A 17,079-nucleotide genomic window follows, 5' to 3' on the forward strand; every position below is an offset into this window, starting at 1 on the left:
GTGATGCTAATGGGTGATAACATGTACGGAACAGTCACTTATTTACGTACTAACAACTGGTCACATCATGGCCTCTGGTGCCCCGATCTGATACCAGATCCCTCCCCTCTAGTTGACAGTGAACTCACTCAAGCAGTGCTTACTGCTTCACTCTCACTGCACTGGTGCTATGAACTGCAGTGTCCTGCACTGCCCAGTACGTCCCCACACTCTCCTAAGCACTAGTTTCAGTTCGCATATTTAGCACCCTTCCCTCCAGTATTTTCCGAGTGTAAATTATAATATATAAGCCTCGTCTGCACTTTGTGAGATAGAGACTGTCTCTCCTGCCATGTTTGTGAGATAGAAACTGTCTCTACTATCATGTTTGTGAGAGACAGTATCTCTACTATCATGTTAGTGAGTGTGTGTCCCTGGAGTGTTGATCTGGGATGCTCACCCTTATAAAGGAACCCATGAGTGCTCCAGGAACACCTGCTTGGAGGTGGAGCTGAGGATCTTCTGTAAGGATCTAAGCGACACACTAGAATTATCGGGTGACTAGACTTTGCTGGATCCAGAGCTGAAGACTCTGTGTGAGGACTTGCGTAGGATCCTCATCTGGGGGAGGAGTTGTAGGAGCCTCCGGTTGGGGAGGGGAACAGGAACCCTATCTCTGTTTACCTACAGGTATGAAGTAGCAGTGAAGGTTGCAAGCAACATTGCACACTACCTCGTATCTATTACCCTCTCATCACTTAACCTCCATCATGATTCACCAGATCATGACACGATTGTAAACAAACCAAGGAACAGGTGGGACTTGAACTCGCAGCGAGTCGCAAAATTCGAGGCCAGTGCGTAAACCACTGGGCTAGCTGGCTACAATAAGATTCATCCAACTAGGTATATTTATACACCATAGGGAGGTTAGCATGGGCCACCACTGTTACCACAAAATGTAAGATTTTAATATACCATTTAAACGTTGTTAGATATAAGAGGATCATTGAACTTACCCAGCAGGTGAGTTATCATTGCAGACAGCACGGGTGGCATGATCTTGTGGATGGTTGTGGGCGTAGGGCGGCTGTGGGCGGTGGTGGGCGTGTGGGTGGTGTGGGCGTGTGAGCCAGTACCTGGTGAGGGGTGTGGAGGTAGGGTCAACCAGACCACAGCAGGCTCTCTCTGCCACAGCAGCCACTCTCATCACAGCCCCACTCTCCATCAGTCTGGTTCCCACCACAGTATCCAGGTGGCCATGGCCCGGTGCACCCAGGGCACCTCTAGGACCACTGTGGCCCAGCGTGCCTCCTCCAGTGTCCCAGGCTGAGGTCCTCACTGTCAACATGGTCACTATTGCCAGCCTGGAAGAAAGCCAGCGGGAATGATCTTACCTGCGACTATAATTACCTAAATATAATCATCTCCAATGATGATAATAATAATTATTTGTAATATAAATGGTTTTGAAAACCGACAAGTTGAAGAATGAGTTATTTGAGCAACATCTGGGAATATTTACCGAGGAAACATTTCGCCAGTCACTGGCTTCCTCAGTCTAATATAAAGAAGAATGGTGGAAAAGGTGGAGTTTTAGGAAATCAGTCCGGATCTGGACAGGTTGCAAGCCTGGTGAAACAACTGGCTCCAGGAGTTTAATTAACCAGACCAAGTGCAAATTCATGAAGATTGGGGAAGGTCAAAGAAGACCGCAGACAGAGTACAGGCTAGAGACAAAGACTGCAAACCTCACTCAAGGAAAAGCATCTTGGGGTGAGTATAATGCAGAACACATCTCCTGACGCGCACATCAACCAGATAACTGCTGCAGTATATGATCGCCTGGCAAACCTAAGAATAGCGTTCCGACACCTTAGTAAGGAATCGTTCAAGACTGTACACCGTGTACGTCAGGCCCATACTGTAGTATGCAGCACCAGTATAGAACCCACACCTAACCAAGCACGTCAAGAAATTAGAGAAAGTGTAAAGGTTTGCAACAAGACTAGTTCCCGAGCTAAGAGGTATGTTCTACGAGGAGAGGTTAAGGGAACTCTACCTGACGACATTGGAGGACAGGAGGAATAGGGAGGGCGACAGGAAAACGACATATAAAATACTGATGGGGAATTGACAAGGTGGACAGAGACAGGGTGTTTCAGAGATGGGACGCAGCAACAAGGGGACACAACTGGAAGTTGAAGACTCAAATGAGTCACAGGGATGTTAAGTAGTATTTCTCCAGGAACTCAAACAATCTGGAGAGTGGTGTAGTGGAGGCAGGATCCATACATAGCTAATGGAGCAAGGAGAGGGTGGACCTAGTAGCGACCAGCGAAGAGGCGGGGCCAAGAGCTGTGACTCGACCCATGCAGCCACAAATAGGTAAGTACACACCCACACACACACACATACCCCCACACCCACACCAACACACACACACACACACACACACACACACACACACACACACACACACACACACACACACACACTAAGGTTAATGGCGTGATTCCACACATTATGCTCCATCATGGTAGTGACCTGAGGGAGGGAGGGCGAGTCATTCAGATTAGCCCAGGCATCACAGAAATGCCCAGGCATCTTTGAAAGGGTTCTAAGAAGCAAGATCCTTAACCACATAAATTTCCAACAGATGCACATCCCAGGGCAGCACTCCTGCCTCTCACAACTACTGGAGCACTACAACATGGTCTTGGATGGTCGTTCCTGCCTCTCACAACTACTGGACCACTACAACATGGTCTTCCATGGTCGCTCCTGCCTCTCACAACTACTGGACCACTACAACATGGTCTTCCATGGTCGCTCCTGCCTCTCACAACTACTGGACCACTACAACATGGTCTTCCATGGTCGCTCCTGCCTCTCACAACTACTGGACCACTACAACATGGTCTTCCATGGTCGCTCCTGCCTCTCACAACTACTGGACCACTACAACATGGTCTTGGATGGTTGTTCCTGCCTCTCACAACTACTGGACCACTACAACATGGTCTTGGATGGTCACTCCTGCCTCTCACAACTACTGGACCACTACAACATGGTCTTGGATGGTTGTTCCTGCCTCTCACAACTACTGGAGCACTAGAACATGGTCTTGGATGGTCGCTCCTGCCTCTCACAACTACTGGAGCACTACAACATGGCCTTGGATAGTCACTCCTGCCTCTCACAACTACTGGAGCACTAGAACATGGTCTTGGATGGTCGCTCCTGCCTCTCACAACTACTGGACCACTACAACATGGTCTTGGATGGTCGTTCCTGCCTCTCACAACTACTGGAGCACTACAACATGGCCTTGGATGGTCACTCCTGCCTCTCACAACTACTGGACCACTACAACATGGTCTTGGATGGTTGTTCCTGCCTCTCACAACTACTGGAGCACTACAACATGGCCTTGGACAGTCACTCCTGCCTCTCACAACTACTGGACCACTACAACATGGTCTTGGATGGTTGTTCCTGCCTCTCACAACTACTGGACCACTACAACATGGTCTTGGATGGTCACTCCTGCCTCTCACAACTACTGGACCACTACAACATGGTCTTGGATGGTTGTTCCTGCCTCTCACAACTACTGGAGCACTAGAACATGGTCTTGGATGGTCGCTCCTGCCTCTCACAACTACTGGAGCACTACAACATGGCCTTGGATAGTCACTCCTGCCTCTCACAACTACTGGAGCACTAGAACATGGTCTTGGATGGTCGCTCCTGCCTCTCACAACTACTGGACCACTACAACATGGTCTTGGATGGTCGTTCCTGCCTCTCACAACTACTGGACCACTACAACATGGTCTTGGATGGTCACTCCTGCCTCTCACAACTACTGGACCACTACAACATGGTCTTGGATGGTTGTTCCTGCCTCTCACAACTACTGGAGCACTACAACATGGCCTTGGATGGTCGTTCCTGCCTCTCACAACTACTGGACCACTACAACATGGCCTTGGATGGTCACTCCTGCCTCTCACAACTACTGGACCACTGCAACAAGGTCTTGGATGGTCGTTCCTGCCTCTCACAACTACTGGACCACTACAACAAGGTCTTGGATGGTCGTTCCTGCCTCTCACAACTACTGGACCACTACAACATGGTCTTGGATGGTCACTCCTGCCTCTCACAACTACTGGACCACTACAACATGGTCTTGGATGGTCGTTCCTGCCTCTCACAACTACTGGACCACTACAACATGGCCTTGGATGGTCACTCCTGCCTCTCACAACTACTGGAGCACTACAACAAGGTCTTGGATGGTCGTTCCTGCCTCTCACAACTACTGGACCACTACAACATGGCCTTGGATGGTCACTCCTGCCTCTCACAACTACTGGAGCACTACAACATGGTCTTGGATGGTCGTTCCTGCCTCTCACAACTACTGGACCACTACAACATGGCCTTGCATGCACTGGAAGACAGAATAAGGACCCAGTACACACACACTTTACAAAAGTCTTGGACCACTGCGGTCATGGCTATAAAAGTTACTAACAAACACAACAATAACAAAAGTAAACAGAATTAAGACAAAAGCCGCCACAGTGGAAAGTTTTATTTAAGAAATAAGATATTACAAGGACCCAATGGAAATAAGTCACTTTGACTTCTTAGGTTATTCTAGTTGGTAAATTACACATATGTTACTATGTATGATAATTTATGTAACTGTATTTATGTATACCTGTATAAACTTACTTATGGTGTTCCGTAGCCCGATTGCTAACGCACTCGGCTCACACACTGAGATCCGGGGATCGATCCCCAGTACGGCTGAAAAATTTTAGAGCGTGTTTTCATGAGACACCTGCTGTACATGTTCACTCATCAGTAAAATGGGTGTTATTGGACTGGTATGGGTCGCATCCTGGGACAAATTTGACTTAATTTATGGGAAATGCTCGGCATAACAAGCGGCTTTCTATATAGTAGTATGTCACTAATATCAGCTATGAGCTGTATACCTTGTACATGTACTGGTAGAAATAAAGATTATTATTATTATTATTATTATTATTATTATTATTATTATTATTATTATTATTATTATTATCTTTCTCTCTAACACAGACAGAGACATAAATACTAACACCATGTCATCCGAGGCACATTACCCGCCTCCAGTCTTCTCCTCATCCTCATATCTGACACAAACAAATCATAGCACTGTGTCAACTTTGTGGACGATACTAGAACTTGCAGGAGAGTCATCCACAGAAGACACAGTCAGCCTCCCAGCTGATGTTAACCAAGTCTTGCAGGAGAGTCATCCACAGAAGACACAGTCAGCCTCCCAGCTGATGTTAACCAAGTCTTGCAGGAGAGTCATCCACAGAAGACACAGTCAGCCTCCCAGCTGATGTTAACCAAGTCTTGCAGGAGAGTCATCCACAGAAGACACAGTCAGCCTCCCAGCTGATGTTAACTAAGTCTTGCAGGAGAGTCATCCACAGAAGACACAGTCAGCCTCCCAGCTGATGTTAACTAAGTCTTGCAGGAGAGTCATCCACAGAAGACACAGTCAGCCTCCCAGCTGATGTTAACTAAGTCTTGCAGGAGAGTCATCCACAGAAGACACAGTCAGCCTCCCAGCTGATGTTAACTAAGTCTTGCAGGAGAGTCATCCACAGAAGACACAGTCAGCCTCCCAGCTGATGTTAACTAAGTCTTGCAGGAGAGTCATTCACAGAAGACACAGTCAGCCTCCCAGCTGATGTTAACCAAGTCTTGCAGGAGAGTCATCCACAGAAGACACAGTCAGCCTCCCAGCTGATGTTAACCAAGTCTTGCAGGAGAGTCATCCACAGAAGACACAGTCAGCCTCCCAGCTGATGTTAACCAAGTCTTGCAGGAGAGTCATCCACAGAAGACACAGTCAGCCTCCCAGCTGATGTTAACCAAGTCTTGCAGGAGAGTCATCCACAGAAGACACAGTCAGCCTCCCAAGTCTTGCAGTGCACTACTGACAACAATATGTTCATTGAGGACAAATTTCAACTACAACTTTATAGACAATTTGACGAAATAAAAGCTAGAGAAGAACATTAAACTAATTTTAACTACACAATAGAGAGAAAAACTTGCATGAACGACTTAGGGGTGAAAATGTCAGAGGATCTCACCTTCAAGGATCACAACAGTGTTACTATCACAACCTCGACGAAAATGACAGGATGGATAATGAGAACCTTCAAAACAAGAGATGCCAAGCCAATGACAGGATGGATAATGAGAACCTTCAAAACAAGAGATGCCAAGCCAATGACAGGATGGATAATGAGAACCTTCAAAACAAGAAATGCCAAGCCAATGACAGGATGGATAATGAGAACCTTCAAAACAAGAAATCCCAAGCCAATGACAGGATGGATAATGAGAACCTTCAAAACAAGAGATGCCAAGCCAATGACAGGATGGATAATGAGAACCTTCAAAACAAGATGCCAAGCCAATGACAGGATGGATAATGAGAACCTTCAAAACAAGAGATGCCAAGCCAATGACAGGATGGATAATGAGAACCTTCAAAACAAGAGATGCCAAGCCAATGATGATCTTTAAGTCGCTTGTTCTCTCTAGGCTGGAGTATTGCTGTACACTAACAGCCCATTTCAAGGCAGGTGAAATTACAGACCTGCAGAATGTACAGACAACCTTACCTTTGATATACCTGTGAAGAATTTCGAGAGTATATCTACTCTCTGAGCCCGGCCATGGGCCAGGCTCGTCTGCGCTCGCCTGGTCAACCAGGCTGTTGCTGCTCGAGGCTCGCTGCCCCACATATCCATCACAGCATGGTTGATCTGGCACCTGGTGAAGATACTTGTCTAGTTTCCTCCTGAAGGCTTCAACACTTGTTCCAGCAGTGTTTCTGATATCTTCTGGTAAGATGTTGAAAAGTCTGTTCAGTCAAACACCTTAATTACCAGGAATGTTTGAAGTCCCTTGACCTGTACTCCTTGGAACGTAGACGAGAAAGATACATCATAATGTATACCTGGAACATCCTAGAGGGACTGATCCTAACTCTGCACACAGAAATCACTCCTCACGACAGCGAAAGTCTTGAAAGACGGTGCGAAATACCTCCAGCCTGAGTACTGAGAGACAACACAATAAGTGCAAGGAGACCAAGACTGTTCAACAACCTCCCATCACCCATAAGGAGAATTACCAACAGACTCCTGGCCGTCTTCTAAAGGCAACTTGATAAGATCCTCAAATCAGTTCCTGATCAACTGGGCTGTGGTTCACACACTGGAGTACGATGGTTGATCAGGCCCTGATCCACCATCAGGGCTGGTGTGGGAGCGGGCAGCGGGGGGCGCTGACCCCTTTAAACGTTCTTGAGGCAACACAAACCAAGGCTACCTGCAGGGCGCACATTCGTCGAAGCTCCTGGTCCAAGGAACTGGTGCTAACCTCCTCTTCCTCGGATCAAACTGATTATCCCCTCATTCCCCCAGCAACTCAAAATCCCCAACATAATAATAATAATAGATAATAATAATGATAATAATAACAATAATAATAATTACAACAATAATAATAATAATAATAATAATAATAATAATAATAATAATAATAATAATAATCTGCCATAGGAGAATCCGGTAATCAGGTTTATCATTGGTTCAGAGACTGGAACACTCACTCAGGTATCCAGAATCCGGTAATCAGGTTTATCATTGGTTCAGAGACTGGAACACTCACTCAGGTATCCAGAATCCGGTAATCAGGTTTATCATTGGTTCAGAGACTGGAACACTCACTCAGGTATCCAGAATCCGGTAATCAGGTTTATCATTGGTTCAGAGACTGGAACACTCACTCAGGTATCCAGAATCCGGTAATCAGGTTTATCATTGGTTCAGAGACTGGAACACTCACTCAGGTATCCAGAATCCGGTAATCAGGTTTATCATTGGTTCAGAGACTGGAACACTCACTCAGGTATCCAGAATCCGGTAATCAGGTTTATCACTGGTTCAGAGACTGGAACACTCACTCAGGTATCCAGAATCCGGTAATCAGGTTTATCATTGGTTCAGAGACTGGAACACTCACTCAGGTATCCAGAATCCGGTAATCAGGTTTATCATTAGTTCAGAGACTGGAACACTCACTCAGGTATCCAGAATCCGGTAATCAGGTTTATCATTGGTTCAGAGACTGGAACACTCACTCAGGTATCCAGAATCCGGTAATCAGGTTTATCATTGGTTCAGAGACTGGAACACTCACTCAGGTATCCAGAATCCGGTAATCAGGTTTATCATTGGTTCAGAGACTGGAACACTCACTCAGGTATCCAGAATCCGGTAATCAGGTTTATCACTGGTTCAGAGACTGGAACACTCACTCAGGTATCCAGAATCCGGTAATCAGATTTATCATTAGTTCAGAGACTGGAACACTCACTCAGGTATCCAGAATCCGGTAATCAGGTTTATCATTAGTTCAGAGACTGGAACACTCACTCAGGTATCCAGAATCCGGTAATCAGGTTTATCATTGGTTCAGAGACTGGAACACTCACTCAGGTATCCAGAATCCGGTAATCAGGTTTATCATTGGTTCAGAGACTGGAACACTCACTCAGGTATCCAGAATCCGGTAATCAGGTTTATCATTGGTTCAGAGACTGGAACACTCACTCAGGTATCCAGAATCCGGTAATCAGGTTTATCATTGGTTCAGAGACTGGAACACTCACTCAGGTATCCAGAATCCGGTAATCAGGTTTATCATTGGTTCAGAGACTGGAACACTCACTCAGGTATCCAGAATCCGGTAATCAGGTTTATCATTGGTTCAGAGACTGGAACACTCACTCAGGTATCCAGAATCCGGTAATCAGGTTTATCATTAGTTCAGAGACTGGAACACTCACTCAGGTATCCAGAATCCGGTAATCAGGTTTATCATTAGTTCAGAGACTGGAACACTCACTCAGGTATCCAGAATCCGGTAATCAGGTTTATCATTAGTTCAGAGACTGGAACACTCACTCAGGTATCCAGAATCCGGTAATCAGGTTTATCATTGGTTCAGAGACTGGAACACTCACTCAGGTATCCATAATCCGGTAATCAGGTTTATCATTGGTTCAGAGACTGGAACACTCACTCAGGTATCCAGAATCCGGTAATCAGGTTTATCATTGGTTCAGAGACTGGAACACTCACTCAGGTATCCAGAATCCGGTAATCAGGTTTATCATTGGTTCAGAGACTGGAACACTCACTCAGGTATCCAGAATCCGGTAATCAGGTTTATCATTGGTTCAGAGACTGGAACACTCACTCAGGTATCCAGAATCCGGTAATCAGGTTTATCATTGGTTCAGAGACTGGAACACTCACTCAGGTATCCAGAATCCGGTAATCAGGTTTATCACTGGTTCAGAGACTGGAACACTCACTCAGGTATCCAGAATCCGGTAATCAGGTTTATCATTGGTTCAGAGACTGGAACACTCACTCAGGTATCCAGAATCCGGTAATCAGGTTTATCATTGGTTCAGAGACTGGAACACTCACTCAGGTATCCAGAATCCGGTAATCAGGTTTATCATTGGTTCAGAGACTGGAACACTCACTCAGGTATCCAGAATCCGGTAATCAGGTTTATCATTGGTTCAGAGACTGGAACACTCACTCAGGTTTCCAGAATCCGGTAATCAGGTTTATCATTGGTTCAGAGACTGGAACACTCACTCAGGTATCCAGAATCCGGTAATCAGGTTTATCACTGGTTCAGAGACTGGAACACTCACTCAGGTATCCAGAATCCGGTAATCAGGTTTATCATTGGTTCAGAGACTGGAACACTCACTCAGGTATCCAGAATCCGGTAATCAGGTTTATCATTAGTTCAGAGACTGGAACACTCACTCAGGTATCCAGAATCCGGTAATCAGGTTTATCATTGGTTCAGAGACTGGAACACTCACTCAGGTATCCAGAATCCGGTAATCAGGTTTATCATTGGTTCAGAGACTGGAACACTCACTCAGGTATCCAGAATCCGGTAATCAGGTTTATCATTGGTTCAGAGACTGGAACACTCACTCAGGTATCCAGAATCCGGTAATCAGGTTTATCATTGGTTCAGAGACTGGAACACTCACTCAGGTATCCATAATCCGGTAATCAGGTTTATCATTGGTTCAGAGACTGGAACACTCACTCAGGTATCCAGAATCCGGTAATCAGGTTTATCATTGGTTCAGAGACTGGAACACTCACTCAGGTATCCAGAATCCGGTAATCAGGTTTATCATTGGTTCAGAGACTGGAACACTCACTCAGGTATCCAGAATCCGGTAATCAGGTTTATCATTGGTTCAGAGACTGGAACACTCACTCAGGTATCCAGAATCCGGTAATCAGGTTTATCATTGGTTCAGAGACTGGAACACTCACTCAGGTATCCAGAATCCGGTAATCAGGTTTATCATTGGTTCAGAGACTGGAACACTCACTCAGGTATCCAGAATCCGGTAATCAGGTTTATCATTGGTTCAGAGACTGGAACACTCACTCAGGTATCCAGAATCCGGTAATCAGGTTTATCATTAGTTCAGAGACTGGAACACTCACTCAGGTATCCAGAATCCGGTAATCAGGTTTATCATTAGTTCAGAGACTGGAACACTCACTCAGGTATCCAGAATCCGGTAATCAGGTTTATCATTGGTTCAGAGACTGGAACACTCACTCAGGTATCCAGAATCCGGTAATCAGGTTTATCATTGGTTCAGAGACTGGAACACTCACTCAGGTATCCAGAATCCGGTAATCAGGTTTATCATTAGTTCAGAGACTGGAACACTCACTCAGGTATCCAGAATCCGGTAATCAGGTTTATCATTGGTTCAGAGACTGGAACACTCACTCAGGTATCCAGAATCCGGTAATCAGGTTTATCATTGGTTCAGAGACTGGAACACTCACTCAGGTATCCAGAATCCGGTAATCATATCCAGAATCCGGTAATCAGGTTTATCATTAGTTCAGAGACTGGAACACTCACTCAGGTATCCAGAATCCGGTAATCAGGTTTATCATTAGTTCAGAGACTGGAACACTCACTCAGGTATCCAGAATCCGGTAATCAGGTTTATCATTGGTTCAGAGACTGGAACACTCACTCAGGTATCCAGAATCCGGTAATCAGGTTTATCATTGGTTCAGAGACTGGAACACTCACTCAGGTATCCAGAATCCGGTAATCAGGTTTATCATTGGTTCAGAGACTGGAACACTCACTCAGGTATCCAGAATCCGGTAATCAGGTTTATCACTGGTTCAGAGACTGGAACACTCACTCAGGTATCCAGAATCCGGTAATCAGGTTTATCACTGGTTCAGAGACTGGAACACTCACTCAGGTATCCAGAATCCGGTAATCAGGTTTATCACTGGTTCAGAGACTGGAACACTCACTCAGGTATCCAGAATCCGGTAATCAGGTTTATCATTGGTTCAGAGACTGGAACACTCACTCAGGTATCCAGAATCCGGTAATCAGGTTTATCATTAGTTCAGAGACTGGAACACTCACTCAGGTATCCAGAATCTGGTAATCAGGTTTATCATTAGTTCAGAGACTGGAACACTCACTCAGGTATCCAGAATCCGGTAATCAGGTTTATCACTGGTTCAGAGACTGGAACACTCACTCAGGTATCCAGAATCCAACATGGAAAATTTGTCCCGTCATGGCGCTATTTAACTCAAATAATTGATTTGATTTGCTGGTAACGTTGGTATGTGTTTAGCTGTGTATTATCTGGCTCAGAGGTAGGTGGGTAGGGTAAGTGGGTAGGTGCTTGGGTAAATGCGTGGGTAGGAGCGTGGGTAGGTACGCGGGTAGGTGGGTGGGTAGGAACGTGGGTAGGTACGTGAGTAGGTACGTGAGTAGGGTATATTTCTCGTCCTGGAAAATAAATTTGAGCCTTCAACACTACTTAGACTAGGCTATGCGAGGTTAGGTTAGGTTAAGTTAGGCTTGGTTAGGTTAGGTTAGGTTAGGTTAGGTTAGGTTAGGTTAGGTTAGGTTAGGTTAGGTTAGGTTAGGTTAGGTTAGGTTAAGTTAGGCTTGGTTAGGCTGGATTAAGCTATGTTATATTAGGCTAATTTAGGTGTAGGTTACATTACGCTGGCCAATATATGCATCACAGCCTGGTTGATCAGTCCTTTGATGGAGGTACTTGTCCAGTTTCCTCTTGAAGACTGACACGTCCCAGCAGTGTTTCTGATACCCTCTGGTAAGATGTTTAACAGTCTGGGACCACGCATGTTGATACAGTGTTTTCTTATTGTGCCCAGGGCGTTCCTACTTTTCACTGGGTTTATTTTGTACTTCCTCCCATATCTCTCACTCTAGAAAGTTGTTATGGCAGTGTGCAGATTTAGAACAACGCCCTTGAGTACTTTTCAGGTATATATTATCATGTATCTCTCTCTCCTCAGCTCCAGTGAGTACATATTTAGTAATCATGGGGGTTTCCGATCATTGGCTTTATGTGTATTTGTACAAGCTGTAATATCTACCTTGTCCTGAACAATGTCGTCAACATTGAGGAACACTTCCATCTCCGGTACCTTTCCTGCAGTGAACAGTGTCCTCAACAATGAACAACGCTGCTCCATCTCTGGTACCTCTCCTGCCCTGAACAGTACCGTCAACACTGAACAACACTGTTCCATCTCTGGTACCTCTCCTGCCGTGAACTGTGTCCTCAATACTGAGCAACACTGTTCCATCTCTGGTATCTCTCATGCGGGTTAATAATCCAGTATAACCCAAAAATACTGACACGGGAGAAGGGGTAATAACCCAGGATAACTCAATAAAGCCAAGCAGTGTGGTTAATTTCCCTACTGAAGTGGACAAGAATTCCCAGACTCTGGGAAAGCCTGTGACCCAACCCAGTTTCAATGCGAATGTAAGATTTAGCCTTATGAAGGCTGGCGAAGTGTGCTAGACAGGGACAGTATCGTTGGTTAATAGGGCATAAAACTTACCTACTACACGAGGGTCATTAAGCCTGTATGTTACCTGGACACCAGTTACTACACCAGGGTCATTAAAACTGTCACCTGTACACCACCAGTCACTACACCAGGGTCATTAAGACTGTCACCTGTACACTACCAGTCACTACACCAGGATCATTAAGACTGTCACCTGTACACTACTAGTCACTACACCAGGATCATTAAGACTGTCACCTGTACACTACCAGTCACTACACCAGGATCATTAAGACTGTCACCTGTACACTACCAGTCACTACACCAGGGTCATTAAGACTGTCACCTGTACACTACCAGTCACTACACCAGGATCATTAAGACTGTCACCTGTACACTACTAGTCACTACACCAGGGTCATTAAGACTGTCACCTGTACACTACCAGTCACTACACCAGGATCATTAAAACTGTCACCTGTACACTACTAGTCACTACACCAGGGTCATTAAAACTGTCACCTGTACACTACTAGTCACTACACCAGGGTCATTAAGACTGTCACCTGTACACTACCAGTCACTACACCAGGGTCATTAAGACTGTCACCTGTACACTACTAGTCACTACACCAGGATCATTAAGACTGTCACCTGTACACTACTAGTCACTACACCAGGGTCATTAAAACTGTCACCTGTACACTACTAGTCACTACACCAGGGTCATTAAAACTGTCACCTGTACACTACCAGTCACTACACCAGGATCATTAAGACTGTCACCTGTACACTACTAGTCACTACACCAGGGTCATTAAGACTGTCACCTGTACACTACCAGTCACTACACCAGGATCATTAAGACTTTCACCTGTACACTACTAGTCACTACACCAGGGTCATTAAGACTGTCACCTGTACACTACCAGTCACTACACCAGGGTCATTAGGACTGTCACCTGTACACTACCAGTCACTACACCAGGGTCATTAAGACTGTCACCTGTACACTACCAGTCACTACACCAGGGTCATTAGGACTGTCACCTGTACACTACCAGTCACTACACCAGGGTCATTAAGACTGTCACCTGTACACTACCAGTCACTACACCAGGGTCATTAAGACTGTATGTCACGAGTTCATTACCAGTCAAGAATAAATTATCTAAAATGGGAATTAAAGAGAACTCAGCGTATATACACTGAAACGTGTATGTCAGTATATACACACGGAGAGGCGTATATCAGCGTATTTACACAGAGGTACATGTATCCTGCGGTAGTCGTGAGCAGCTGTGAACGACACAAGTATCAAACATCTCAGATGTTTTAAATCAAAACTGTGTGTGGGGTAATGAAGGAGAGACGATAATTAATGGGAAACGAAGAGACAAACACACTCAGTGTGTAACAACGTAAGACCAGAACATGAGGCTAGTGGAGCACTGTGGCAGGCCTACTGGCCCATGAGTCACGAAATCGTGGTCACAGTGGTGCCTATGCTAACCTTCCTATTGTGTATAAATATACCTAGTTGGGTGAATTTTACTGTAGCCACCTGGCCCAGTGGCTAGCACGTCGGTCTGGAGTTTTATGACTCTCTGACCGCTAGTTCTATCCCCACCCGTGGTATGATTTGTTTACTGGCCCATGCTAGGTAGGTTTAACTCACACCCCTACTCATAATAATAATACTCTTTATTTCTACAAGTACATTTACAACTTATACAGACCATAGCTGACATCACTGACATACTACTATATAGAAAGCCCCTTTTTATGCAGAGCATATCGGGTAAATTACGTCAATTTTGTCCCAGGATGCGATTCATACCAGTCGACTAATAGCCAGGTATCTATTTTACTGCTAGGTGAACACTGGACAGCAGGTGTCATAGGGAAACAAGCCCTAATGCTTCCACCCGTACCGGGGATCGACCCCGGACCTGAGTGTGTGAGCTGAGTGCACTAGCAATCGAGCTGACACACGGGACACCTCATGTACTTGTCTAACCCATTTTTAAAGCTACACAAGGTTTTAGCTTCAATAACGCTACTCGGGAGTTTGTTCCACTCATCCACAACTATATTACCAAACCAGTGGTGTCCTCTCCATATTTCTCAAACTTAAAACCACTGCTGAGAGTCCTATCGTGGTTAGACATTTTTAGCACGTTATTTATCTCCCCTTTATTTATTCCTGTCTTCCATTTACACACGTCAGTCATATCCCTCCTAATTCTAAGCTTCCAGAGAGTGCAGATACAAAGCCCTCAGTCTACCCTCGTAGGAAAGCTTACCTAATACGACCGACTTCACTTTCTAGCGTATTTATGTCCATTCTGTAATATGGTGACCAGAACTGCGCACCTTCATCAAAATGAGACCTTACCAAGATTATATAGAGTTGACGTATAACCTGGAGAGGACTCCTGTTGTCTATGGTTTTTGATATGAAGCTAAGAAGTGGAAAGTGTGGGTTGGTGTAGTGTGGGTTGGTGTAGTGTGGGTTGGTGTAGTGTGGGTTGGTGTAGTGTGGGTTGGTGTAGTGTGGGTTGGTGTAGTGTGGGTTGGTGTAGTGTGGGTTGGTGTAGTGTGGGTTGGTGTAGTGTGGGTTAGTGTAGTGTGGGTTGGTGTAGTGTGGGTTGGTGTAGTGTGGGTTGGTGTAGTGTGGGTTGGTGTAGTGTGGGTTGGTGTAGTGTGGGTTGGTGTAGTGTGGGTTGGTGTAGTGTGGGTTGGTGTAGTGTGGGTTAGTGTAGTGTGGGTTGGTGTAGTGTGGGTTGGTGTAGTGTGGGTTGGTGTAGTGTGGGTTGGTGTAGTGTGGGTTGGTGTAGTGTGGGTTAGTGTAGTGTGGGTTGGTGTAGTGTGGGTTGGTGTAGTGTGGGTTGGTGTAGTGTGGGTTGGTGTAGTGTGGGCTGGTGTAGTGTGGGCTGGTGTAGTGTGGGTTGGTGTAGTGTGGCTGTATCAGTCACAAGGTAATGTCGACCTTACCTGCATGAGAGCCAACATGGAGGAAGCATCTCTGCCCTGGAAGCACTGCTAACCTCTTGTCATGTCTGAATGTTCTTGCGCAGCTCTGCTCTGCTCTCCTGCTGCTGCTGCTGCTGCTGCTGCCTCGCTCCTGCTATCCCGGAACTGCAAGCCACCCGAATGAGGCTGCATTTTGCGTTTAATCAACTGGTATTCGAGGGACGCAGACCAGGTATGCTGTACAACGATTTAAGGGAGGCTGGCTCGAATACTTCCACCGTCTCCTCTTCCCCCCTTCCACCCCGATGGAGATTGTTTGTTGGCGAGTGGTTGGCGATAGTGGTGATGCTCGCCACTCAAGATCACCATGGAAGATGACTCTTTACTTCCTCCCTTGATTGGCTGAGGTGAGCTTTAAAGAGTACCGCCTCGCTACCCTCAGTACCTGTATTGTTATTCTGGTACCGTTGTACTGACGAGGGTCAGGCTTTTTGCCCGAGATGATGGATAGGGAGGCTGTTTTTTCCCTGGCCTCTGGTGTGCAGGGAAAACCCTGAAGGATGGGGCTGTCCTAGCCTAGTCAGGGTCTCAGACTCAGGGCTCAATAACACTTCCAAATTTCTTTAAATCCCATATAGCTGATTACAACACGCTATGGCATACTTTTTCCACTGTATTATATATATCTGACATGAGATGTGTGTGGCTGTGTCTGATCACTGAGAGAGATGTGAGAAATATAGGCGTGATTTCTACGAGAGAAGGGGCACAGTTGTTATGAGAGAGAGTGAGAGAGGTTGAGAGAGCTGCACACCCTCCCTCCACCGCTCTCTCTTCCATACTGACCAGCCAATGGTTTGTTGGGTGATTTTGTAGTGACGGTGAGCCAGTGTGGTGGTAGTTGTGGTGATCCTGGTAGTTGTGATGGTGGTAGTTATGGTGGTTGTGGTGGTTGTGTGTGTGTATGGTGGTTGTAGTGCATGTGGTGATAGCAGTTATATATATATGATAAGAAAGAGATGATTACTAATGTTATAAATGAAAAGAAGTTGGATGTCGTGGCTCTAACAGAAACAAAGCTGAAGGGGGT

The 17,079-nt window shown here is 45.7% G+C and overlaps 1 protein-coding gene across 1 annotated transcript in view; it reads right to left on the minus strand.

Annotated features, from left to right (window-relative positions):
• The window catches only part of Notum (palmitoleoyl-protein carboxylesterase notum), a 69,071-nt gene extending 52,841 nt beyond the window's left edge, over positions 1-16,230 (minus strand). Inside the window, exons 1-2 of the mRNA XM_053795019.2 lie at positions 16,011-16,230; positions 999-1,346 (exon numbers count right to left, since the gene is read on the minus strand). Coding sequence (XP_053650994.2) covers positions 999-1,346; positions 16,011-16,039 — 377 coding nt within the window. The 5' untranslated portion in view covers positions 16,040-16,230. The remainder of the gene's footprint in view (positions 1-998; positions 1,347-16,010) is intronic.
• Positions 16,231-17,079: the final 849 nt, after the last annotated feature.

The sequence above is a fragment of the Cherax quadricarinatus genome, chromosome 72, assembly GCF_038502225.1.
Source record: "Cherax quadricarinatus isolate ZL_2023a chromosome 72, ASM3850222v1, whole genome shotgun sequence".
NCBI classification, from domain to species: Eukaryota; Metazoa; Arthropoda; class Malacostraca; order Decapoda; family Parastacidae; genus Cherax; species Cherax quadricarinatus.